This window comes from Callithrix jacchus, chromosome 9 (genome assembly GCF_049354715.1).
Source record: "Callithrix jacchus isolate 240 chromosome 9, calJac240_pri, whole genome shotgun sequence".
Taxonomy (NCBI): domain Eukaryota; kingdom Metazoa; phylum Chordata; class Mammalia; order Primates; family Cebidae; genus Callithrix; species Callithrix jacchus.
This window is the reverse complement of record NC_133510.1, coordinates 116,863,909-116,889,095: the sequence shown is the minus strand read 5'-3', so window position 1 is coordinate 116,889,095 and position 25,187 is coordinate 116,863,909. Positions and strand designations below refer to the sequence as shown.

Here is a 25,187-nt window from a genome sequence, read left to right as displayed (position 1 = left end):
CCTCACCATAGTCCCATGAGGTTGAAGTTTTTACCTTCATGTTAGAGATGAAGACGGGAAGTAGAGTTTACAGAGGTAATGTCCCTGCCGCAGCGAAGACAGGTTGAAAGCCCAGCCCTGGCAGAGGCCAGTCTCTGCTTGTAACTGCTCTGCTGAGCACTGCTCCTCTGGGAACCTCAGTTTCCTCATCTGTTGAACAGGGTAACTGATGCCTGTCCTCTCACATGTTTCTCTTAAGAATCTTAAGAGAAAATGTACATGAAGGGGCTTTAAAAAAAATAGTATACAATGTAAGGAAATGCCACACTGTTCCTGGAAAGAACCCAAGATCACATGGACAGTGAAGAGCGTTCTTCATGGGCCACACACTGACAGCTGAGACAGTGGCCACTGGACTATGGCCTTAGAAGGTGAAGGTTTAAAGCCAAATGAGACTTGGGCTGAAATCTACAAAGTGGTTGCAAAGCAGAACCAAATAGTCTTTGACTGATGTGATGTCGGCTTCTGCGGGGCTCTGTTATTTGTTATGTCATTAAACAGATTGGTTATATAATGTCATTTCAAAGGGAATGTTTATAAAGCATTGTTTTTGTTTTTCACTAAAAGCAGTGCACATGCTGGCAGAGGCCCTGACTCAGAATCTTAATAGAGCAGCATTCTGTTCTCTCCCTCTTTCTTTTTCTCTCCGCCCCCCACCCCAACTCTGATCGTTGGCCAGGGAGTGGGGAGCAAGTCCAGGGAGCTAACCACAGGTCTGGCTAACCATTCAGGTGGCCTCCGGATCTTCTGAAGAGTTGGGACAAGCCATGCACACTGGCTCACACCTATAATCCCAACACTCTGGAAGGCCAAGCCAGCAGGATCAGTTGAGCCCATGAGTTCGATACTAGCCTGGGCAATATAGTGAGACCTCATCTCTGCAAAAACATTTAAAAAATTAGCTGAGCATGGCGGCACACTCTTGTCCCAGCTACTCAGGAGGCTGAGGTAGGAGGGTCACTTGAACCCAGGAGATGAAGGTTGCAGTGAGCTGAGATTGCACCACTGCACTGCAGCCTGGGTGACAGAGCAAGACCCTGCCATACACAAAAAAGTCAGGATGCCTGGGGCCCACCCAAGATCAGTGAAATCAGATCCACTAGATGTTGGTATTTTTTAAAACCCTCCCTGTCAGGTGATTCAGATATGCAGCCATAGGTGAGAAAGGCTCATCTAGATCACAGATTGTCAAACTTTATCCATAAAGGGCCAGTCAGTTTTAGCTTTGCTGGCCTCCAGCTCTCCGTCAGGATTACCCAACTCTGCCTACAGCTCCAAAAGCAAAGGCAAGAAGTCAACAAGTGGGTGTGGCCCTTCCAGTAAATCCGTATTATGGATGATGACATTGGAATTTCATATGATTTTCTTACATCACATAATGTTCGTCTTGTGATTTTTTTTTTTTTCCAAAAAATATTTTTAAAATGTAAAGCCACCCTTGCTTCAATGGCTAGACAAAACGGGTGGTATAGTTTGCCAACCCCTGGTTTAGATGAACACTGAATTCTCTCAGCGCAGGCTTTCTGCGTTCCTCTGAGAAACAGGCATTCTTCTCTGAAGTTCTGTACGCTTTCACACTCAGACCCCTCTGTCCTTGGGCTGCGTGGCCTGCGTGATGTTTACCGTTTGAGAAACTCGTGTTGAAGTTGGAACTAACAGATTCTCTTAGAGGTGGACCACATAGGATTCTCCCCATCCCAAAACAATGAGAAAATCTTTGGCAGGGGGCGGGGGCGGGGAGGCGCTGGGTGTGGGAAGCAACAAAAACAGCCACGTTGTGAAAAGCGCCTGTTAGGTCCAAACTACTGAGAAAGGCCACAGCACAGTTGCAGGGTCCATGGTAGACTGTGCAGAGCTGTGAGTCTGTCCAGCACAGGAGTAAGGCTCAAGTGCACTTCTTCATGTGTTACTTTATTTGATTACTTATTCAAAAAAGTGTTGGAGGAGTCTGCATCTGTCTTAACAGGCCTGGGTCTGTCACTGGTTGAAATGGCACAGCTGGCCAGGCATGGTGGCTCACACCTCTAATCTCAGCCCTTTGGGAGGCAGAGACAGGTGCATCATTTGAGCCCAGGAATTTGAGACTAGTATGGACGACATAGTGAAACCCCATCTCTATAAAAAATTTAAAAATTAGCTGGGCACTGTGGTGTATGCCTGTAGTCCCAACTACTCTGGTGGCTGAGGTGGGAGGATCGCTTACGCCCACGAGGCAAAGGTTGCAGTGAGCTGTGGTTACACCACTGCCTCCTAGCCTGGGTAACAGAATGAGACCTGTCTCAAAAAAAAGAACTGAGAGAGGCAATATAAAAGCATATGATGTTCAAATTTTTTTAACTTAAAAAAAAATCAAACATACAGAAAAGTTGCAAGAATATTATAGAGTTCCATATACCTTTCACTCATATTCCCCAGAGTTAATGTCTGTTTTTTCTGTTTTATCATTCTCTTTATATTCCCATACTGGTTTTTCTGAACCATTTGAAAGTAAGTTACATAGATGATGCTACTTCACCTGTAAATATCTAGGAGTATTCTTCTGTTTTGTTTTTTTACATGTACTTTTTTATTATTATACTTTAAGTTCTGGGGCACATGTGCAGAACGTGCAGATTTGTTAACATAGGTATACACGTGCCATGGTGGTTTGCTACATCCATTCCCTCCCCCACCCCGTCATCTACATTAGGTATTTCTGCTAATGCTATCCCTCCCCAATCCCCCCACCCCCTGTTATCCCTCCCCTAGTCCCCCACCTCCCAACAGGCTTCGGTGTGTGATGTTCCCCTCCCTGTGTCCATGTGTTCTCATTGTTCAACACCCACTTATGAGTGAGAACATGCAGTGTTTGGTGTTCTGAGCTTGTCTCAGTTTGCTGAGAATGATAGTTTCCAGTTTCATCCAGGTTCCTGCAAAGGACATGAACTCATCCTTTTTTATGGCTGCATAGTATTCCATGGTGTATATGTGGGCCTTTGGGTTGGTTTCAAGTCTTTAATATTGTAAACAGTGCTGCAATAAACATTCATGTGCATGTGTCTTTATAATAGAATGATTTATAGTCCTTTGGATATATACCCAGTAATGGGATTGCTGGGTCAAATGGTATTTCTATTTCTAGATCCTTGAGGAATGGCCACACTGTCTTCCACAATGGTTGAATTAATTTATACTCCCACCAACAGTATAAAAATGTTCCAGTTTTTCCACATCCTCTCCAGCATCTGTTGTCTTCTGATTTTTTTAATGATCACCCTTCTAACTGGTGTGAGATGGTATCTCAATGCAGTTTTGATTTTCATTTCTCTGATGACCAGTGATCATGAGCTTTCTTCTTATGTTTGTTGGCTGCACAAATGTCTTCTTTTGAAAAGTGTTCATATCCTTCACCCACTTTTTGATGGGGTTGGTGTGTGTGTGTGTGTGTGTGTGTGTGTGTGTGTGTGTAAATTTGTTTAAGTTCTTTGTAGATTCTGGATATTGTTAGATGGGTAGACTGCAAAATTTTTTTCCCATTCTCTTGGTTGCCGGCTCACTCTAATTATAGTGTTTTTTGTTGTGCAGAAGCTCTTAAGTTTAATTAGATCCCATTTGTCTATTTTGGCTTTTGCAGCCATTGCTTTTGATATTTTTGTCATGAGGTCCTTGCCTATGCCTATGTCCTGAATGATATTGTCTAGGTTTTCTTCTAGGGTTTTTATGGTGTTAGGTCTTATGTTTAAATCTTTACTTCATCTGGAGTTAACTTTTTATATAAGGAAGGGATCCAGTTTCAGCTTTCTGCATATGACTAGCCAGTTTTCCCAACACCATTTATTAAGTAGGGAATCCTTTCCCCTTGCCTGTTTTTATCAGGTTTGTCAAAGATCAGATGGTTGTAGATGTGTGGCATTATTTCTTAGGCCTCTGTTCTATTCCATTGGTCTATATCTCTATTTTGTTACCAGTATCATGCTGTTTTAATTATTGTTGCCTCATAGTATAGTTTGAAATCAGGTAGCACGATGCCTCCACCTTTTTTTTTTTTTTTTCCTTAGGATTACCTTGGCTATGCAGGCTCTTTTTTGGTTCCTCATGAAGTTTAAGGTGGTTTAAGAGTATATTTCTTTTAAAAACAAGATTCTTTTTATAGCTTATAGTACAGTTATCAAAACCAGGAAATTAACCTAGAGACAATGTTATCATCTTATCTATAGACCTTATTCCAAATGCTGCCACTTGTTCTAATAACATCCTTCGTAGAACTGGAAACCCCCCTCCAGAACCACACATTATGTTTCCTTTTCATGTCTCTTTATTTTTCTTTAAGTCTGGAAATGTTACCCAGTATTGCCTTCTTTTTCATGACCCTGACAGTTTTGAAAAGTACTGGCCAGGCTGGGCATGGTGGCTCGAGCCTGTAATCCCAGCACTTTGGAGGCCTAGGCAGGTGGATCAGAAGGTCAGGTGTTTGAGACCAGCCTGAGCAACATGGTGAAACCCTGTCTCTACTAAAAATACAAAAGTTAGCCAGGCATGGTGGCGTGTGCCTGTAATCCCAGCTACTCAGGAGGCTGCGGCAGGAGAACCCAGGAGGCAGAGGTTGCAGTGAGCCAAGATCATGCTGCTGCACTCCAAGCTGGGTGACAGAGTGAGACTCCATCACAAAAAAAAAAAGAATAAAAAAAAGTACTGGCCAGTTGCTTTGTAGATGTTCCCTAATTGGGTTTGTGGGATGATTCGTCCTGATTGGATGGGTTAGGATTATTTTGTAGAATACCAAAGATTTGTCCCAATGCTGGTGATGATGTTATGTTTGATCATTTGGTTAAAATAGTTTCAGCCAGTTTTCTCCACTGCATTATGATTTGTCCCTTCGTAATTAAGAAGTATGTTGGAAGATACTTCAAGACTCTGAAAATATCCTGTGTCTGGACTCATTTTACTACTTTTAGCTTCCACTGAAGATCCTTGCCTGAATCATTCATTACTGTGCTGGTGGCCAACTGATGATGGTCTGATTCCATCATTCCTCCAACATGACGTCAGTGGCTACTCTGCCCTAGGGAAGGGCTTTTCTCCGCATTCCATCTCCTCATATCTATTTATTTTCTAATTTTTTTTAATCAGAGTGATGTCAGTGGTTATTTTATTTAATGAGTTACAAACCATTATTATCATTATTTATTTTGTTATAGAAATTGTCCCCAATTTGACCAGTGGGAGCCCCTTCAAGATAGATTGTGTCCTTTTGATGTGCCCTCGTTATTTTTTTAGTACCCTTAAGTTATTCTTTTGTAAGCTTTTTCCAAGAAGATGCTTCAGATTCATCTTGTACTTTCTCAGTGCCAGCCTAGAATCAGCCATTTCTCCAGGGAGCCCTAGTTCTCTCTAGTGGGTGATGGTATTTAGAAGCCTAGACCTGGGTGCCAGGTGTGCTCATTGCTGCAGGGTCTCAGTGCCTCTAGGACAGAGTTTCCCAACCTCAGCACATCTTGGGCTGAATAATTCTTTGTGGTGGGAGGCCATTCTGTACATTATGGGATGTCCAGCAGCATCCCTGACCTCTGCCCACTAGAGGCCAGGAGCACCCCTTACCTAGATATGACAAGTAAAATGCCTCCAGACATTGCCAGGTGTCCTGCAAGATTAGAGGTGGGGACGGGAAAAACCGCCCGATTAAGAACCAGGCCCTCTTAACAGACAGTATGTGTGTTTGTGTGTGTGTGTGTGTGTGTGTGTGTGTACTTTTTTTTTTAGACCAACGTCTTGCTCTGTCACCTAGGCTGGAGTACAGTGGTGCTGTAATGGATTACTGCAGCCACGAATTCCTGGGCTCAAGCAGTCAGCCCTCCCACTCAGCCTCCTGAGTAGCTGGGACCACAAGCTTGCACCACCATGCCCCGCTAGGTTGGTTTTTTTTGTTTTTTTGTTTTTGTAGAGATAGAGTATCCCTGTGTTGCCCAGGCTGGTCTTAAACTCCTGGGTTCAAGCTGTCTTCTCATTTCAGCCTCCCAAAGTGCAGAGATTACAGGCATAAGCCACTGTGCCCAACATATATATTTTAAAATATACACACAGATGCATATACCTCTATCACTATTTCTGTTCACACTAATACTTCCAGTTCCTGCCAGGGTTATGTTACAGCATTCATTCTCTCCTTCCCCCTTTTCCTATTTATAGCTTCTTCTCAGGCAGTGAGAAACCACCTCCTGTTATCCAGGGCTGGCAGATAGGCGATTGAGCTTTCACGACAGCCCCATACAGCAAGATGGCATCATGGGGAAGAGCAAAGACTCAGAAACCAGACAGACCTGGGTCCAAATCCCAGCTCAATGCTAATCAGTCTCATGGCCTTGGCCAGGTTCCCTGACCTGCCTGATTTCCTCATCTGTAAAATGGGAAAACTATCTGTAGGCACTATTGTGGAATCAGTGGTTATGGAAAGTTAATAGGTGTCTTTGTGATTGAGAATTGGAGTCCATTACTCTGCCCTGTTAGTGTGCAGTGTTCTGCTGGAATTTTCCAGAAGAAAAGAAGACAGACTACAAGAGGGATAGTTTCTTTCTCAAATTTGATAAGCCTCTTATTTTTCCTCTTCCTTGACTGATAGCTCAGCCAGTTAATCCCAGCAGACACCCTGACCCATATGTGGCATCAAAGGGGATTCTGTCTGCGCTAGGCAGCAGCCTTACTTGCTTTCCTGCCAGAACTGGCTACCCCAGCCCAGGCCTGTGTTATCCAGACCACCACCTGCAATCAGTCTGTTCATCATTTCCCACTGTCACTGTCACTCTGGTAGCTACAGGTGACTTCTTGAAATTTCTAGGCAGGAGTTTTCTTTAGAGGGATGACCTGCCTTTTGCATGTCCTGTTCCTCAAAAGTATCTGTTTCTTCTCCCTCCCTCCCCTCCCCCACTTACCCTTCTCTCTGTGTCTCTCTTTCTTTCTCTCCTTTTGCCTTTTGCCAAAAATATTTAGGCTTGGCCATTTTTTCAAGGCATCCCAAGGGCTTCACGTTGCCACCGACTGCCTCTGCTGGGAAAAAGAGGACTGCTTTCTACTGACACATGGCCCCCCCCAGGGCTCACAGACTCAGCGTCAGAGCTGGGTCTTGAACTCTTTTATCTCTGGACTCTTAGTGGCTCCAGAATTCCTCCAATGGTGTGGGGCATCTGGGGGTACCTGCCAGGGAGCTCCATTTGCCCAGTAAGCACATGCTTTTATGTGCATTTGGGGTGGCTGGGGAGGGGCTAACGGGAGTCCAGAGGGGTAAGGTGCCCCAGGCCGCTCCTTGGAGCCACCCCTGGGCTCAGCATGGGCCCCGCTTCCCATAACTCAGCCCTCTCCCTCCCCCTGTGCCTCCAGCTCTCATTCCAGGGCCTTCTCTGGTTCTTTTCAATATTGAGCAGGCTGTGCCAGTCCTTCGCCTTGAGATTCCTTTTACTATTAGCCTAGAGCTCTTTTCAAATAAAATATGCTGGTTCTTTACCTTGGAGGAGGAAGAGTTGGCTAGAACACAGAATTCTGGTGATTTAGGATCATGCTGTAAGGTTTACAGAGCCTTGAACTCCCACGGAGGTGGCTAGGCCTGTCCATCCACTTCACACAGGGTGTCAGTGACTTGCTCAAGGTCACTGTGCCCCACAGGCCAGATGTGGGACAACTCTCAATGGCCAGTCGAGACAGAGAGAACCATGCCCTCCCTAAGACGCCTGGCGTTTGTTCTGTGCAAGAGGAATGGGGTTCTCTTTCTTTTCACCCCAAGACATGAGGGCCCAGCACGTGTCTTCCCTGCACACCTGCCCTTCACTGTCTCCTTGTCCCAGCTCCCCTTAGAGGGGAGAGCACACGAGCTGACAGATCCGAGACAGAATTCACAGAGAACAGGGGCCACGAGGACTCTGTGACCGGCTGTGGGGGCCTGGAGGATTTGGGGACAGAAGCTCCGTTATAAGAGGGCCCAGCTGCACCGAGGGGCCAGCAGCACAGTGACCATCAGTGACATTCAGGGCATGTGTGCATCCCAACGGGTGGGAGGCACGTGGATAGTCTCTGCAGGAAGGCTTTGCTTTCACCCCACAGAAGAACTGGGCCTCCAAAAGAGACTCAGTACTAGGCCTCAGTTCTTTCCAAGAATTGGTGTTGCAAGGAAGCCATGTGTGGTTTTTAGAAGGAAGGGTTTTGTCCAGCCTGTGGAAGAGACCTTCTCTGAAGTCAGGAAGCCAGACAGTTGTTCATACCCACCCTCCAAACTGATAGAGAAGGCAGCGTTTTGCCTTCCTGTCCTGGCCATAGTTTCGTCTTCCATGCAGTGGGCCCCTGAGGGAAGGAGGGAGGCTGCCAGACCAGGGTTTTTATTAACATAAGCTGTCGCTTTAAAGAAAGACACGCCAGGCTCTGGATGCAAAAGGGAGGTAACTGGTGGCCAGAGGAAGACACTGTTTGGTGTAGATGTCCATGCCGTTTTTCTAATTCACTTGTTTCCTCCCCCAGAAGTAGAGAAGTCAGCCATTCCCACCTGGGTCCTGGTAAAAACTGTTCTCACTCTTCCAGCTCCCCAGGCATGGGCCTCCTCTGGCTATGGGAACTTAGACTATTTTTTGGAGGTAGAGACGCCAAGCCACATGACACTTGTCCTCCCTCCCTTCCCACAACAGATCGTTAAATTATTCCAGGGGAGCCAGAGCGCTGAGGCTAAATTACCAAAATGGCCGTATCATGGCAACTGTACCTGTCTGGTTCTGCAGCTGCAGCTACTGAGAAACTTGCTTGAGAAAAGTCATTATCGGGGCTGGGTGGGGAATCCAAGACAGCACGTGTTCCAGATCTCCCTCCTGCCTCCTTGGACCCATTAGAGCAGCGCATCGGTTGAGGCAAGCCTTGCATGTGTAAGGAAGCGAATTGAGATGATGGCGTTCGGGATGAGATGTGGGTACCGATGTTCACAGCCCGAAGCTAACCGGTGTTTGCAGACTAAGGGACATTTGATGACGGCAGCGTTTTCAGGAAGCACGCAAGGCAGAGAGAGCCTTTTTCTCTCTACCTGCCTGCTGTTTGCCCTCGCTTACTCATTTCTTGAATTACTGAGCACATGATAGGGCCATGGGGAATGTGTTATTGGCCGATACCAGTAAGGAGCTGCAGTCACCGAGCTGATGTACAGGTGGGGAAATGGGACAGTAAATCAGGGGACGTCAAAAGTGGTTCCACAGTGCAGGCTTGTTATAGGAGGATGGGGTTGAGGGAGCCTGAGAGTGTACTTCCTTGGGCAGGGAAGCGTTCCCTGGAAAGGTGTCTTTGACCCGAAGTTTGTAGAGACCAAGGCAGGGGGAGCGTCAGGTACCCCAGCCCTGAGTAAGTAGAGCTCTAGCTGGAGTCTCACCATTAGCAGCTGTGGCATCACCCTGCTTCCCCTGAGACTCTGAAGCCACTCGAAAGATGACCCTCATGCAGAAAAATGTTTATGACAAGGCTCACAGAACAAGAGCTGTCGTACCTGTCAGGATCTCAGCTAGAAACAGAATTCATGTTGCTGTGTTCAGTACTTACTGGATGGCTCTTTACAGATGTGGGTAGGATCGTGGAACCCATGAGGAACCAGTGAGGGGTAGGGGATGTACCCAGCATACCCAGAGACCAACCACGGCAAACAGAATCTGTCCCTCAGGGGCTATCATACAGAGCAAGTAAAAAGACAGGACTCCCTGTTTAATTTGAAGTTTAGCTAAAATTTTCTAATTAAGTGGGTTTTGTTTTTTTTGGTTTTCTTTTTTGGGAGAGGGAAGTATAAGTATGTCCCTTACAGTATTGGGACATACATGCAATACCTATTTGTTCTTTTTCTAAAATTTATACTTAAGTGGGTCTTCTTCATTTTATCTGGTAGCCCTCATCACCATCCCTGAGACAGAATGACAGGCTTGGGGGAGACAATGAGTCAGAACCACCACCGAGCACAGGAGATGCGCTGCCTGGGGAGCTGTCATTGTGAAGGGCAGAGCTGCTGCCAGAGAAGGGCTTCTAAGCAGCGGGCACCAGGAAGAAATGCCACAGCCCCTCTCTGCTCACCCTCCCGCCTGTCCACCAGGACTCACAGTCCTGCCCTCCGTTGGGCATCTGGGCAAAGGGCAAATGGAGCCATGTACAAGCTTGGGTGGAGTAGGGCGGTATTTGTGCCAGGAGGCTCAGGCTAAGGAAGCTTCCTGCAGTGGACTGCTGGATGTAGCCAGAGGTCCCTGGCAGCCCAGGGAATAAGGGAAGCAGTGATTCTCCGGGGCATCATGGATAAGGGGATCAAGGCAGGACAGTGTTTCCTATGTACTAAACTCTCAGGAGGAAGGAATGGGCGAGCCATCATCCAGCCATGGTGGAACGGGCCAGTGTTTTTCTTTTTTTAAAAAAAGAAAACTCCATATATATAATATGTATGTATGATCACTTTTATAGTAAAGAGTATGGAAAAATGCTAAATGGCTATCTTAATTTGTTCTCTCCAAACCAGAAGACTTAGATACAGATGACCCCAGGATGCTGAGAAAGAAGGACAGGGAGGGGACAGCTCCATACATAGGTGTGTCATGGCGGCCACTGCAATGAATGTAACATGCAAGAAATGTACAGATGTGGTCCAGAATTGCCCACCAGTGTCCTGTGCCCTTGTGGACCCCACAGAGGACTGCCCCAGGCTTTCACTCTCCTTCCCCATGGATTGAGCAAACTCCCAGGGCAGGACAGGTAGCCAGGAGGGGCAGAACACTGGCAGGGACGGGGAAGCCAGATGCTCACAGAACCATCCACTGCAGCTGCAGCCACACTGCAAGACGGTGGGGATGGGACACGCATTCTAGTTCTGAGCCCTGCCTCCCGCAGGCAGCCGCTGCAGTCACTCCAGAACTAATTCTCTGTGTGCCACTCACGTGTGTGCACACACAACAGACACATACCCATAGACACATGTACGTCTCCTTCCTCAACCTCACCCTTTTTTTTCCCCCATTCTTTGGCACCTGGCTTTTTCCTCTTTGGCATGTCTTGGCTATGGTCCTGTTTAGGGAGCAGTTTTCTAATGTCCCTCCGCATAGGTGACCTTTGGCTACTCTCCTGCCATCCCTGCCCTAGAGAGAGAGAGAGAGAGTGTTTGTGTGTGTGGCGGCGAGAAGAGGTGCCCCCTCTTCCTTCTGGCCCCTGTGTCGCCACTCCCGGGGCAGGGTGGTAAGGTAGCTCATCCCTTCTCCCAGTCACTTGCAGAAAAGAGCTGGCTTGGGGGCTGTGATGGCCGATGCCAGGTTCGGCTGTATGCAGTCGCAGGCTTTCTGGAAACTTATCCGTTATTAAGGCCCCCTCAGGTAAATGACACATTGGAGGCAGAGGTGGAGAGGTCTAATGAAGCTTTGTGCTAACCTCCCTAATTACCAATTGACTTGATCTTCTCACAGCTCCTAATAAGTGCCCCCTGTAAGTGCCTGATTAAGGAAAACAAATAACTCGGGGAGTGAGGAGGTCAAGACACCTGGTGTTCAGGGTGACGTGATGAGGACATAGTGGCAGAGCAGGGCCCTGAGCTGGGGATACAGCGATGGTGTGATGCCTCGGGATGGAGTTGGGTTTGGATGGGGAGGAGATATGTTGAGAACAAGGGTCATCGAAGTTTCTATAAAGGGCTAGAGAGTAAATATCCTAGCCTTATGGGCCGTGCCATTTCTGTCTCAGATCCTCACCTCTGCCGTAGACAAGACAGAAAAGGATAAGCGTAGCTGTGTTCTAGTAAAATTGTATTTACCCAGAATATTTAGTAGGCCAGATTTGGTCCGTAGGCCATGGTTTATTGAGCCCTGGTTTAAAAGAACCAGTCATTCTTTTCCTTCTTTTTCTTCGGTATCATTTTAAATGGGAATTGCTATCCCAGTGCTGAGGGACATTGGAGAGCAGAAGCTGGGCCTTACTCACCCATGCGTTTTGGACATAGCAGGTGATTTGGAGCTGAGTGGAGAACCAAGCCCGCTGTGGATTCTGAAGAGCAGACCACACAAGTTCTCATTCTGGGGCTGCAGTTCTTGGAGCTTCTGTCCCTTTGCATTTCTCTGGCCTTTGTTGCTGCCTGCTCATAGCAGTCCTGATCCTCCCTACAGCGCTTCCTTTCTGAGGCCTGTTTTAGTCGGGATGTGTTGCAATAACAACTTAGCCTCAAACCTTAGTAATTTACCCTATCTACAGTGTATGGACACATTCAGGAGGCTCTGCTCCACATCGTCACTCAGGCCCCCAGGTTTCACCATGGCCGGAGAGGAGAGAGCTGCAGCACCAGGCTCAGGCCTCTGCTTATACCTCACAGGCCAGATCTGGCCACAGGGCTCCCGCTAACTCCACCTCCCTGCAGGGACTGGGAAGGGTGGGGGTGGCCATAGATACTTGGGAAGCAGGTAATGGTTCTTCTACGGTAACCAGCCCCACCCTCAATGTACTGTCAATAAAAGTTCCTGGGACAGCACAGTTCCGACCTGTGGGTCTTTGTGGTTCATGGTGACCAAATGTCACTGGTACATCAGAGGAGGGTCCCTCCCTGATGGACACCTTCTTACAAGTAAAATCAACTCCAGACCCTAGAGAAGCTTCCCTGTCTTGAGCTGGGGAGAGTGAGACAGGCCCAGCGTCCTTGCGGCTGCAGTGGCAGCCCGCTAGGGTCATGGGGCTTCCAAGTGCCATCTCTGGGGCTTGACATTTTGCACGTAGGCAGGGGCAAACACCTTTCCTTTCCTCATCTGTAAAGTGGGGTTCCAGTCCTGGCCCTTCACTGGCTCCGAGGACCTGGAGAGGACACAGGTGTCAGAGCACTTTGGAGGAAGGGTTATTCTTAAACTGCCCCACATGTAATCTGGAAGTTCATCCTTGTCGTTCGTTCATTTATTTATCCATCTTCTAAACAAAATGTTATTATTATTGTTGGAGACAGGGTCTCAGTCACCTAGGCAGTAGTGCAGTGGCATGATCTCAGCTCACTGTAGCTTTGACCTGGGCTCAAGTATTCCTCCCACCTCAGCCCCCCAAGTATCTGGGAACACAGGCACACACCACCACGCCCAATGGGTGGTTAAAAAAAATACTGATTTTTGTATTTTTGGTACAGATGGGGTTTCACCATGTTGCCCAGGCCAGTCTTGAACTCCCAAGCTCAAATGATCTGCCCACCTCATCCTGCCAAAGTGCTGGGATTACAAGCGTGAGCCACTGCGCCCAGCCCCGTTTGACTTCTTGAATGCTCACTTTGGGCCCAGCTCTGTGTTCATTGCCATGGATTTATTATTATCTCTTTTAAGCCTAACACAACTCTGTTGAGTGTGAAGACCATTATCCCCATTTACCAGATGGGCAAGCTGAGGCCGATTGGAGGAGAGAGGCTCCTAAGCATTGGAGGCAGCTGGACTCCAGGCTCACACTCGTGACCCCCACCTCCCAGCTATGCCGCTAGACCTCCCTTCTCCCCTGTGTGGGTGCGGGCCCCTCCCAGCATGGGTTGCAGACTCTGCCCTGCAGTTGCAGGAACTGCAGGAGCAGGAGTTCCTATACCCCCACCCCGGTATAGGAAACAGCATCTGATCCAGACAGAATTTCTGTTTAGTGGGGGCTTGAATCCATCCAGAGAATCCTAGTGTGGTTTTAATGATCTCCCACCTTGCCCTGAGGGTGTGAAAACCTTTGATTATTTTTCCTCTAACAATAATTCCCCACCCCACACCCACCCCAAGGCACACACGACCACAGGCCTGCTGGAATCGTCACTGTGCCTCAGGAAAAGCTGTGGCCACACTTCCCCATCTTCCAAATGGAACAGAGGAGGAGGAGGAGGAGGAGGAGGGGGAGGGGGAGGGGGGAGGGGAAGGGAGGTCAGCCGGCCGAGGTTCACACAACAGCCCCTGTCCTGTGCCTGCGCAGGGGGAGCTGGGAGATGAGCACATCCTGCATCCTGTGCCTGCGCAGGGGGAGCTGGGAGATGAGCACATCCTGCATCCTGGGCTTTGTGCCTGCTCAGGGGGAGCTGGGAGATGGGCACATCCTGCATCCTGGGCTTTGTGCCTGCGCAGGGGGAGCTGGGAGATGGGCACATCCTGCATCCTGGGCTTTGTGCCTGCTCAGGGGGAGCTGGGAGATGGGCACATCCTGCATCCTGGGCTTTGTGCCTGCGCAGGGGGAGCTGGGAGATGGGCACATCCTGCATCCTGGGCTTTGTGCCTGCGCAGGGGGAGCTGGGAGATGAGCACATCCTGCATCCTGTGCCTGCGCAGGGGGAGCTGGGAGATGAGCACATCCTGCATCCTGTGCCTGCGCAGGGGGAGCTGGGAGATGAGCACATCCTGCATCCTGGGCTCTGTGCCTGCGCAGGGGGAGCTGGGAGATGAGCACATCCTGCATCCTGTGCCTGCGCAGGGGGAGCTGGGAGATGGGCACATCCTGCATCCTGGGCTTTGTGCGTCGCCAGAGACACAGTCATTGACTTTTTTTTTTGCCTCTGCACAGAACTTTGCAAGTGATGCTGTTTAACGACCTTGTAAGATAAACAGGGGCTGTTGTAAGGGACATCCTGGCCAGTGATTTTTCTCTGCTTTCTCTTCACTTCTGCCTCAGGCCTCTTGGTTTTGCTGCACCCCAAATCCTATCTGATCCTAATCTAGTTACTTATCAGGAAAAGCACTCCCACCTACATACACCAAGAGGTCCAAGGGCAGTCCCCACTCGGGCTGTCACATCTGCGTGCTCTGACTCACATGTTCTGCCTTTTCCTATTGCCACCAGGACCCAGCCCTCCAGAGTCCCTTCCTCTGGGTCCTGGACTCCAGGCCACTCATGGACCTGATTAGACCCCTTGCACTCTCAGCTTCTGACTGACGATCCAATTCTAAACTTTTATAATTGAATCGAGTACTTTGTTGGTTTATTTGGTCCCAAACAAATGGTCCACCTCACAGATTCATTTCAGCCCTTCCCTGTGTCTGAAAACTCACCAGTCATCCTGAGCTCCAGTTGTTATATTGTTGTTTTCTTTCCCAGACTTTTAAAAATAGTATTTGTCCCAGCAGGGCGACTTGCTCTCCTCCCATGAGTGCTGGCAGCCTCTGCGGCATCAATCACTGGCTCCCGTGCTCCCTGTCCCCTGACATGTCCCTGGGAGGCCTCCAATGCTTTCTGTCGAACGGTCCGCGCTGTGGCTTGCTGCTTGCATCTTCTGCAGAGGCATCTTGGCTGTCGTCTCCTGGTTGATAGTAGGCCTGGCTTTCTTAGAAGCTCAGATGTTGAAGCTACACAGTTACCTGAAACACACCCCAATCTGTACCCCACTGGTCTGGAAAAGTGGTCCCCTCATGGCTGTGACCTCTTGGTCTGAGACTTCCCAGGAGGACTCTGTGAGCAAGCCCTCTTTCTCTTCCCAACTGTGAGTAGGGCCATTTGGATGCTTGGGCCTTTTGCCAAGGGGGTGGGAGTGTCGGGCTTCCTGATGTCATGGGGGTTCTGGAGTGTTCCTCGTGGCAGCTGTCAGAAACTTCTAGAATGCAAGCTCTTCAGAAACTACCCTCTCTATCCATCATCATCTCCTCAGCCTCTTTTTCCCACTTCTGCCATCATTTCTCAGTGGCTGGCAGACTCCAGCTAGAACAGAAGGACTGAGTTGAAGGACTAAAATTGGTTACTGTGCCAAGAGTGGGGCAGAGTGTGACAAAGCAAAATCCGCAGTCAGACACAGATGCAAGTCCCGTGACCTCAGATGAGACCTCCCCTCAAGGTCTCACATGTGTCCCAGGAGGGCTGCCGCCCAGTGGATCCGCTTTGGGCCTAAAGGGAAGCAGCGCATGGAAGAGCATTCAGCATGGCACTGCAGGCACCCAGCAAGCGCTGCTTCCTCCCACTCCTCATTTCCTGTTTCAAGCATTAAGAGCCTGATCATGAGAGGGGCCAGAAATCAGAAAAGCCAGGAAAAGACAAGCATCCGTTAATAACTCCACCTATCAGGACTCCACAGATGCTTTTTATTGGGCACCTACTGCATGCCAGGCACCGTTGGAACTGTTCTGGGTGTCGGCCATTTAGTAGTCCAGCAAGGAAGACCAACCGTAAACCAACAGAGGGGGAAAAATGCTCAGTAGAAGGTAAAGTCCCTTAACGTCGACAGATGAAGCAGGGTGACAGCAAATGCTAGTCTTGTGCAGACAGGCGGGCTGGGTCAGAATGCCTTCAAGGTGGCATCCTCCACCATGATGCTGTTCTCTATCACCATTTAGCAGGGCGATGACTGGGCTTATAGGTTCCTCTGTTTGTCTCTGTGCTAAGCAGGTCTCCAGGGTGATGGTGAGACGCCTGGCTCTTGGCCCTCCAGGCCCAACACTCCCTACTCGGTGCAGACACACGTGACTCAGCTCATCACCCACATAAAGCGTCTCATTTCTCCCATCACTGAAGAATGAGGGGTTTCCCAGTAAGTGGCTTTGCCACCTAATGCCTTTAAGTATCAGCCCTCTGAAAATATTGACTATTCGGTAGAAACCTTCCTAAAATACACAGTGCCATTTCTAACTAGTGCAGGGAATCCTGAGCCCTGGCCACAGTCGGGGGACACGGCCAGACCTGCTGAGGTGTGTTTGCTGTTTGCCCCTGTCCTAAATAGCCCAAGCTGCTGTGCTTTTCCAATGGCTTTAATATTATGTTTTGATACTTTTTATGTAATCAAGGGGTCAACAAACTAAAGCTCACATCCCCGCTCCATCTGTTTTTATAAATAAGTTTCATTGGTACCTAGCCACACCCACTCATTTACATATCATCAAGGGCTGCTTTCACGCTACAGCGGCAGAGTGGAGGAGCCGCAAAGCTAAAATTGACTGTCTGACCCTTTATAGAAAAAGCGTGTTATCCCTGGTCTAATCCGTGGCCGCCCATTGTCACTTCTTGAAGCCTTTTAGGAACCTGCCACGATTAATCCCAGTGCCTTTTTCAACTCCTCTGGGATGAGAGATTAAATAAACAAGTTTGTTTGTAAAGTAAAAGTAAATAGGCTTTCCGTGGGCCACAGGGCAGGGCTGAGGGCTTTCCCATAGGTGACAGGCAGAAGCTTAGTATGTAGGTTTCAGGCCTCATTTTGTTTGCCAGGGCTCTTTTCTTTATTTTGGCTTCTCTGGAGTCTGGATCAGTGGGTGACAACATCTCCCTGTGCAGGCTGTAGTAGTCAGGTGGCCTTACTACTCACAGGATGTGACTTGCTTTGCTTTAAGCTCCTTATTCCCTTAGTCTCTGTGCTGTCCCCTAAGTGGTGTCATTGGCTCATATTCCATTTGTGCCCCACAAGAGGAATCTGGTTCCCTGAACCATATGCAGGGGGCTCCCCCTGCCACTGGAGGGCCCCTGTCATAGGGATGCCCTTGGGAAACCATGTAGATGTGTCTGGATGCTGAGGTGTGTTACCTTGTGTTTCTCAGAGAGGTCAACACCCCGATAGTCACAGACTCCTATGTTGTGAATCTCAAATCTCCCTGGGATGTTTTCCTCTTGGGCACTAAGCAGAAGCCAATGTTGGTGATTGTGGCCTGCTGCTTGGCGCTGTTAATGTGGAGATGATAAATGGAGAGTCTTCTAATTTCATAGGGACTGGTTCTACCTACCCACCTCTACCCCTTGATCCCTATAAAACCCTACAAGCTCAGCGGAAATCCTCCCTGTATTTGTAAGATCTTGTTGCTCTACTTTTCCATTGATTGCCCCCTTATTCTCATCACCTGCCTCCTCATTCTCTAGGTAGAAGGATCCAGGTCACTGGAAGATTCCGGCCTTAGCTCGAGGAGTTAAAACAGGCCAGAGAGCAGCACAGTGCAGGGCCGGTGCAAGGCAGCCCTAGGCCATCTGTATTCATGCTCTGCAAACCACATTAGGGTTCTGAGCATTGAAATGGATCCGAACCAAATGATAGGGCCCTTTCCGTGTGTGTAGGAGATGGGACAGGGGAAGGAGTGGGCACAGAGAGGAGACAGCAGGTGCTGCAAAGTTGAGCAGCCACCCTGAATCCAGCCTATTCAGGAAGCGTGGCCATCAGCAGGCGACAAGTGGCAGAAGTGGGTGTGAGCGGGTAACACGGTATGTCGTCCTGCTCGCCACTGCCTGCTCTCTCTGAAACAGTAGGTCCAGCTCTCTGCTCTGTTTTACAAGAGAGCTCACCCCATCTTCTCCTGCCTCGTCACTAACTTGGTTTCCACCCTCCGCCTTCCGGGATCCTGGAACTGCATCTTCATAGCAACCCCAGTATTGTTAAATCCAGTGCCAGAGGTTTGTAGATTTGGTGTAGACGTGGAGCAGCCCTGAGGCCCAGGAGTTCGTCCCTTAGTGGCCTTTCTTAGAGCAGCAGAAATGGGCAAACCAAAGGGTGCCAAGTTATGCACAGTGTTCACCACAGCTGGTGACTTCCTGGATTCTCTCCCTCTCCTCTTGGACTTTCTGGAGTTACCGTGGAGATATCAGGCCTGATGGAGATAATAGCAAAAAGCAAGAGATGTGGCTGGTTAATTGGTGAACCATTTTTAAGCTAACAAACAAGCGGCTGTTTTGGTTTTTTTTTTTTCTCTTTAATTTTTGTCCTTCCTCTTTTCAAACATTTCTTGTACTGAGGATAACACCACCAAAGGGTGTTAAATTGGTTCTGAATGTCCACCTCTGGCTGGCCACATTCTAGTAACGATTTCATTAGCCTGAATTATCCACTTTATTTTCTTGTAATGGGATTAGCTGTACTTGAGGCAGCTGAAGACCAGAGGGGACGAAAGTGTGGGAGAGCATCCGCTGTGTGTTTCATTAACCCACTCAGGCAGAGGAGTGGAACTGACCAGAATGTGGTACCCCAGGCCGGAAGTTGTGCCTCCATCCTCTCCTGAGAGGAGGAGCACGCACAGCTGTCCCAAGGGCTCGTTCCACCCAAGGGATGTCAGGGGTGTCTGGGTCTGGCTGAGGGATGCCTCCTTGGGGACAGTTTCTTCCGATTATGTTGTAAAGCTAGTAAGACGTGGATAAGAGGGAGATCGGCTTTTTCAGAGCTCCACGAGTCGCAGAATTACATCTGGCCCCTTTGCCATCTCAGCTCTTTGCTGGGAACTCCTGACGTTCACTAGGAGGGGTCCCACTTGCTTCACAAGCTCCTTCTCGCTTTGAGCCAAAACACCATAAGGGCTTAGGGAGGAGTCACCTGCTTGGCACCAATACAGATCCTTCTCATGGACAAAGGCGACAAAGGTATTACTCACAACAGAAACTCCATTCATTCAGTTTCTGATATAAGCCAGGAACCATGGATTCAGCAACATTGTGTTAGGCAGTGGGGGTTGGTTATTCCCATCTTATAGGTGGTAAAACTGAGCCTCAGAAAGGTGGTGACAGTGCAGGGCTGAGATCTGAAGCAAAGTCTGGCTTCACACTTAGGTCCTTTTGGCGGTGCTGTGACTCAGCCCCTCACTGTCAGAGATAGGCTTCCTCTGCAGAAGCTCCCTGCTGTATACAGTCCCTGGTGAATTAGAAGGGCCACCAGAATGCTAGTTAAAGACAAAGTCCTTGTGCCTTGATGTATATGCTCAGCCCTTCCGAAGTAACTGCCTTCTCCTCTCCCACATTGTACCTCCCAGCTGTGTTCAATGGAATATCAGAGTCCTGAGAGATGCTAATAGCTTTTCTTGTTTGGGAGTTTGAAAAAAACTATGTCTTTTTCCTCCCTTTCCCAGATAAATCCTCCATGCACCTAATATCTTAAAGGCACTGACAAGGTCTGCAGCAGAGAAACTTGCTGAACTCTGTTTAAAAAGATGTCTCCCAAACTTACCAAATCCCAGAAGCCTTTACACACAGAATAACTATTAATATCTTTCAGGAAAAGTTCAAGAAACACTTTTTTAAATGTTATCTCTGATTTTTAAGACTCTGTTTTTATGAAATTCTCTGTCCGAGGACTCTGTTCAGGTTGAGCAGACAGTGTTTCCCCTTCGATTGCTTCTAAACTCCATGCGCAGATCTACCCTGTCTACTGTGAGGCAACAGGTGAGGCGAGCCTGGGCTTCGGGGTTTCATCAGGCCTCAGTGTGAGAACTGGCTCACCGTTTAATAGCTTTGTACATTTTGGTAAATCCATTAAACAGCCTGAGCCTCATTTTTCCCGTATGTAAAATGGGCAGACAGCTGCCTCACAGGATCATTGAGGACACATAAGAGCAATACATGGACTATTCTTAGCACATTACTGGGCCTGTTGCATGCTCTCACATAAAGGGGGTGACTACAGAAAGTGCCTCTGATGGAGCAGGAGGGAAAATATTACAATGTCCATTTCTACTTCAGTTTTATTTCATCCTTCTAAATTTCCTAATATTTATTTATTTAGATTTTCTGAGATGGAGTCTCACTCTGTCGACCAGGCTGGAGGGCAGTGGTGCAATCTCAGCTCACTGCAACCTTCGTCTCCCAGGTTCAAGCAATTCTCCTGCCTCAGCATCCCCAGTAGCTGGGATTACAGGTGCGCGCCACCATGCCTGGCTAATTTTTGTTTTGTATTTTTAGTAGAAACAGGGCTTCACCACGTTGGTCAGGGTAGTCTAGTACTTCTAACCCCAAGTGATATCACTTCAGCCTCCCAAAGTGCTGGGATTACAGGCATGAGCCCCTGTACTAGGCCTTAAATTTCCCAATTTTTAAATATTTAAAGATCTGCATAGACAATGAAATGGCAGTACATGTACATATCATTCATCAGTTTTAAAATGTGCATATGACAGGGATGCATGCTGAAAACTATTTGCTGAGAGTGTGCACCAACCCTGGGTTGGAGGGGATTGAAAACCACTGTCTTAAAATCATTGCCCCATGGAGGCCAGAGCACATCAGGTCCACTATTCTTTCCCAGCCCGGAGCCTGGAGCCTGCACACAGGGTGTGCTTGGGAGACACTTGCCTGGTGATTGCAGGATCTGTAGCATCTGAATGATGAGTCCCATGGAAATTCCTGCCAACCTTCAAACTTTGGTTTGAGTGCTGGCGATCGGTGAGGGGCGATTCATCAATTGCAGGTGCAGCCACAAATGTGTTCACATCCGAGGTAGATGCTGTGCAGCAAATTGCGGTGGCAAGACCCTCTCTGTCCCCAAGAATCCTGCAGAGGCTGCAGGATGTGATCAAACTGAGAGGGCTGGTAGGTCGCAGGGGCCAAAGGAGAGCTCAGAAAGGCCCTGCTCTTTGTCCTAGGACCTGACCCCAGGTCGTAAGGAGCAAGAGGATTCCTGATTTGGGGAAGTAGACCGGCCCTTCTAATGTCTTGAAATAAAGAAATCAGAATGGAGCTCAAATGGAGGCGGGCCACAGACTGCCTCTGTTGTTTTTGGCAACACTGTGTCTTGACCTTGTTACCAATATTTAAAAATCTCACTTCTTAAAAGAATCTGGATCACTGTCTTCTTTGGAAGAAGGGGAAGATCTGCTAGTCCTGGGCCCAGATGTCCACCTGGCCATCTAGATTGGGGCTGAGTGGCCTCTGCCCCTTCCCATGGAGCAGTGGGTCTCAACTCTGAGCAGGCCCACACTCACCCAGAGGGCTTGGTGCAGCCCCAGAGCTTCTGATCCAGAAAGACAAGAGGGGGGCAGACTTTGCATCTCTGACAAGCTCCCAGGTGATGCTGATGCTACCAGTCCAGAGATCAGTCCAGGCTGGAAATGATTTTACCAGTTCACCCAGCTGCGAGGGGCAGAGCCAGGCCATGAGCCTACTCCTTCCAGTGCCGAAACCCCCCCGATCCAGAGCCTCTCAGGAGAGTCCGTGGGTTCCATCTGAAATGCAGGCCCCGACTCTGATTCAGAAATAACCATTTAAGTGCGCATCTCTTGGACTTCTCATCTAGAAAACGAGAGGGTCACGCTTGCCTGGAAAGGACCCCAGTGAAAGGCTATTGAGAAAAGCTAAACGCCATCTTCCACACCTCTCTTTTCACTTTCTTGGAAACTAGGCCATTTTTCAGCCTCCAGGAGGTAGAAATGAAAGGGAATATCATGTTGATGGTGATAAGGTAACCTTTCTACATACACCTGGCTCTCACCATGATGAGCAGTGAGTAACTGGAGAAGTTCAGTCTAAAAGGCACTCTCTAAGAGAGAGCAAGAACCGAAGAGGAAGAAACTCCACACCTAAATATGCCTCTGTTAAATGGCTTCCAAAGCCATTGCCCCCTGTCAGAGGAGGCTTGACCCTGCACTTTTTACACACTCATCAACGTAACCTTCTGCAGGAGAGAAAGCATCTCAATGCAGGGCAAACCCTGCTGAGGCTCCTTGTTTGTGTCTGCATCTTGGCCAGGGTTGCCTGTGGAGGGGCCAGTGTCTTCTCTTTCCCACCAAGCAGCACACCATTTGAACATCATTGTCCAGATCTATTCCCTTGATAAATGATCTAGTTGTCCCCGTTTTTTTTTTTTGTTTTTTTTTTGTTTTTTTTTTTTTCTTGTTGTGATTATTCATTGCCTGGAAGAAGTAAACGTGGATACTTTGGAAAGAGTGTTGATTCTTGAGGACCAAACGCTCCTTGTAATAGCATATGGTTGTGCTACATAAAAGAACACCCTCCTGTGGGACAGAAGGACTGAATGTCTTGCCACCAAATGTGATTGTGCTTCCACAAGAGCATATCAGTTACATGAGCAATGCATGTGAAGTATAGGGACCTGACACTCAGAGAGAGGCCGATAGATGAATCCCTGATTAAACGAATGGATGGGATGAGTGCTAGACAGTCTCAGGTTCTGTAGACACAGCAGAGTATAGGAGCCCTGACATCTTGGAGTGCACTTTAAGTCTCTAGCAAAAGGAGGGGAAAGGTAAGTACAGAAGCCATTTCAGACAGTGCTCAGATGTGACAAGTGGGGGCTGGTGTGCAAAGGAGGCAATGTTAGATAGAATGGTCATAGAAGACCTCTTCAAGGAGGCGACATTTAAGCTGAGAATTGAATGGCAAGAAAGAGTCAATTGTGAAAACATCTAGGTAAGCAGGGTTCCAGGTGATGCAGAAAGCAAGGGCACAGGCCCTGAGGTGAGCATACATTTGGTGGGTTCAGGGAATGGGGAAAGCCAATGTACATTCTTCCTAGTAAATGAGGGGATTCAGGGCATGAGGTAAGACTGGAGAGCAAGAAAAGTAAGTCTGATCAGGCACAGCCTTGGGTCCCAAATTAGGAGCTCAGAAATTATTCTGAGTATGCAAAAACCACTAGAGAGTTGAACAATTTGGAAGAGGTGATGACTGGCACATACACATAAAACTCAAAGCAGTAGTAGCCATTGAAACCTACAGTGGGAGTGGTGATGACTAACACATATTCATCAAACTTGGGACAGTAGTAGCCATTGAAACCTACAGTGGGAGTGGTGATGACTAACACATATTCATCAAACTTGGGACAGTAGTAGCCATTGAAACCTACAGTGGGAGTGGTGATGACTAACACATATTCATCAAACTTGGGAGAGTAGTAGCCATTGAAACCCACTGTGGGAGTGGTGATGGCTAGCACATACTTGTGAAACTCAGGGCACTAGTACCCATTGAAATCCACCAGATTGATTGAATTGGGCTCTATTAGAGGGTTGGATGGGGCAGGCTTTAGACCACCCATCACCAAAGGCTTTAGTTTGTATATATCTCAGAAAAAGTGAGAATTCTAGATGATAGTTCCTGTTCCTAATCCTCCCTCCACTACAGAAATTGCCCATTATAGATGACGGGATAGGTTTGTCCCTACCCCCAGTTGGTTTATTTCTCCACCTTGCCACAGCTGGGGATTTGGCCACATGGTAACTCCTTAAGGAACGGGGAATGTGAGACAGGACACAGTGCAAGGCAGCTGCCAGCTTACCATATTTGTTGCCCAGTGGGAACTGTTCCGTGGATCTGTAAGTTCACTGGTGGGAGCCTTCTTAAGGATGGGGCCAGGGGGAGAAGTTAGCAAAGATAAGGCATCCTCAGCTCTAGACCTTTATCAGTAGAGATAAGTGGCTTTATTCCAGAGTCGTCTTGTGCATCTGAGGAAGAGGGGATCTCACTGGCTGCCTCCCAGCTAAGAGACTTCCCATGCAGCTGCCCCCAATTGGGTGAGGGCCCCCAAGAACAAGGTGAATGCCTAACCTGCTGGTGACTCCCTCCCTGCACTCTGTATTGTCTTTCGCTACTTGTGGACAGATGAACCAGTCGTGTGAGCTCTTAGCAAAGCGTAGACCTGTGGGGAACACCACCCACTTTGAGCCTAGCTCAGCCTGATGCTGCCCATGGAAGCTGGAACAAGTCCCTTCCCCCCTGGTGGTGGGTAAGGACTCACTGAGACCTTGGAGAGATCATGTTACTTCTCTGAGCCTCAGTTTTCTCCATCTAGGAAATGGGAATGCCATTGCTCAGCCCACAGGAGCCTTGTGAGTTCATGTCCATCAGGTGCTAACATGCTGCAGAGCATGTAAGTGCGGAAGAAGTACCCAGTGAAAGGACAGATGTGCTTGTACGTGCATCATGTGTTAGAAAATTGGTGGGGGTGGCATATTTGACAGGCTTAATGCCAAGAGATTTAGCCATTTTTTTTACCTCTAGAAGGAGCAGAAGAAGCGTACAGTTTTTTATCATGAAACCACCCCTTCATCTTGTTCAGATCACACCATTGTTCTGACTCTGGATCTCTTGGGTGGCGGCAGACTTTTTTTCCTCAACAATGCCTTGCGTGCAAGTAGGGAGAAGTTATGCCAGCAAACTCCCCCTCATGACTCAGCATTTCTGCTGGGATTCTGGTGCTTCCAGCAGATCCAAATAGTGAGGAGGACTTCTGTCCTGGGAGCAGAGTGGCAGCCAGCATGCGGGCTGTGGGGTTAAGCCAGCCTCCCAGCCTGCCCAGGCTCCAGGTACCAGCACAGCTCCACATCTCTGGAGGGTTCTTGCTTCCTCTGCTTCCTCCGCTTCCTCCTTCCTCTCACTTCTTTCCCCCTGAGCCTATCACTTCCATCAGGGAGAGAGAGACCCAAGATGATTCTTCCCTTTTCCATAGCAGCTGCTGGCCAGACTGGGGAATACCAGTCATGGGCACGCAGTTTGCATGGAGGGAGGAAATCCCCACCCACCCACACACTGGCCACACA

General features: G+C 48.5%; 1 protein-coding gene across 9 annotated transcripts in view; it reads left to right on the top strand.

Annotated features, from left to right (window-relative positions):
- Nucleotides 1-25,187, top strand: part of RBM19 (RNA binding motif protein 19) — a 142,811-nt gene that overhangs the window by 74,794 nt on the left and 42,830 nt on the right. Inside the window, exon 22 of one of the 9 annotated variants that reach the window (XM_035257740.3) lies at nucleotides 15,096-15,337. The exons of the other annotated variants lie outside the window; for them this stretch is intronic. Coding sequence (XP_035113631.3) covers nucleotides 15,096-15,276 — 181 coding nt within the window. The 3' untranslated portion in view covers nucleotides 15,277-15,337. Of the gene's footprint in view, nucleotides 1-15,095; nucleotides 15,338-25,187 lie in introns of those variants that run through there. 9 annotated transcript variants of the gene reach the window in all.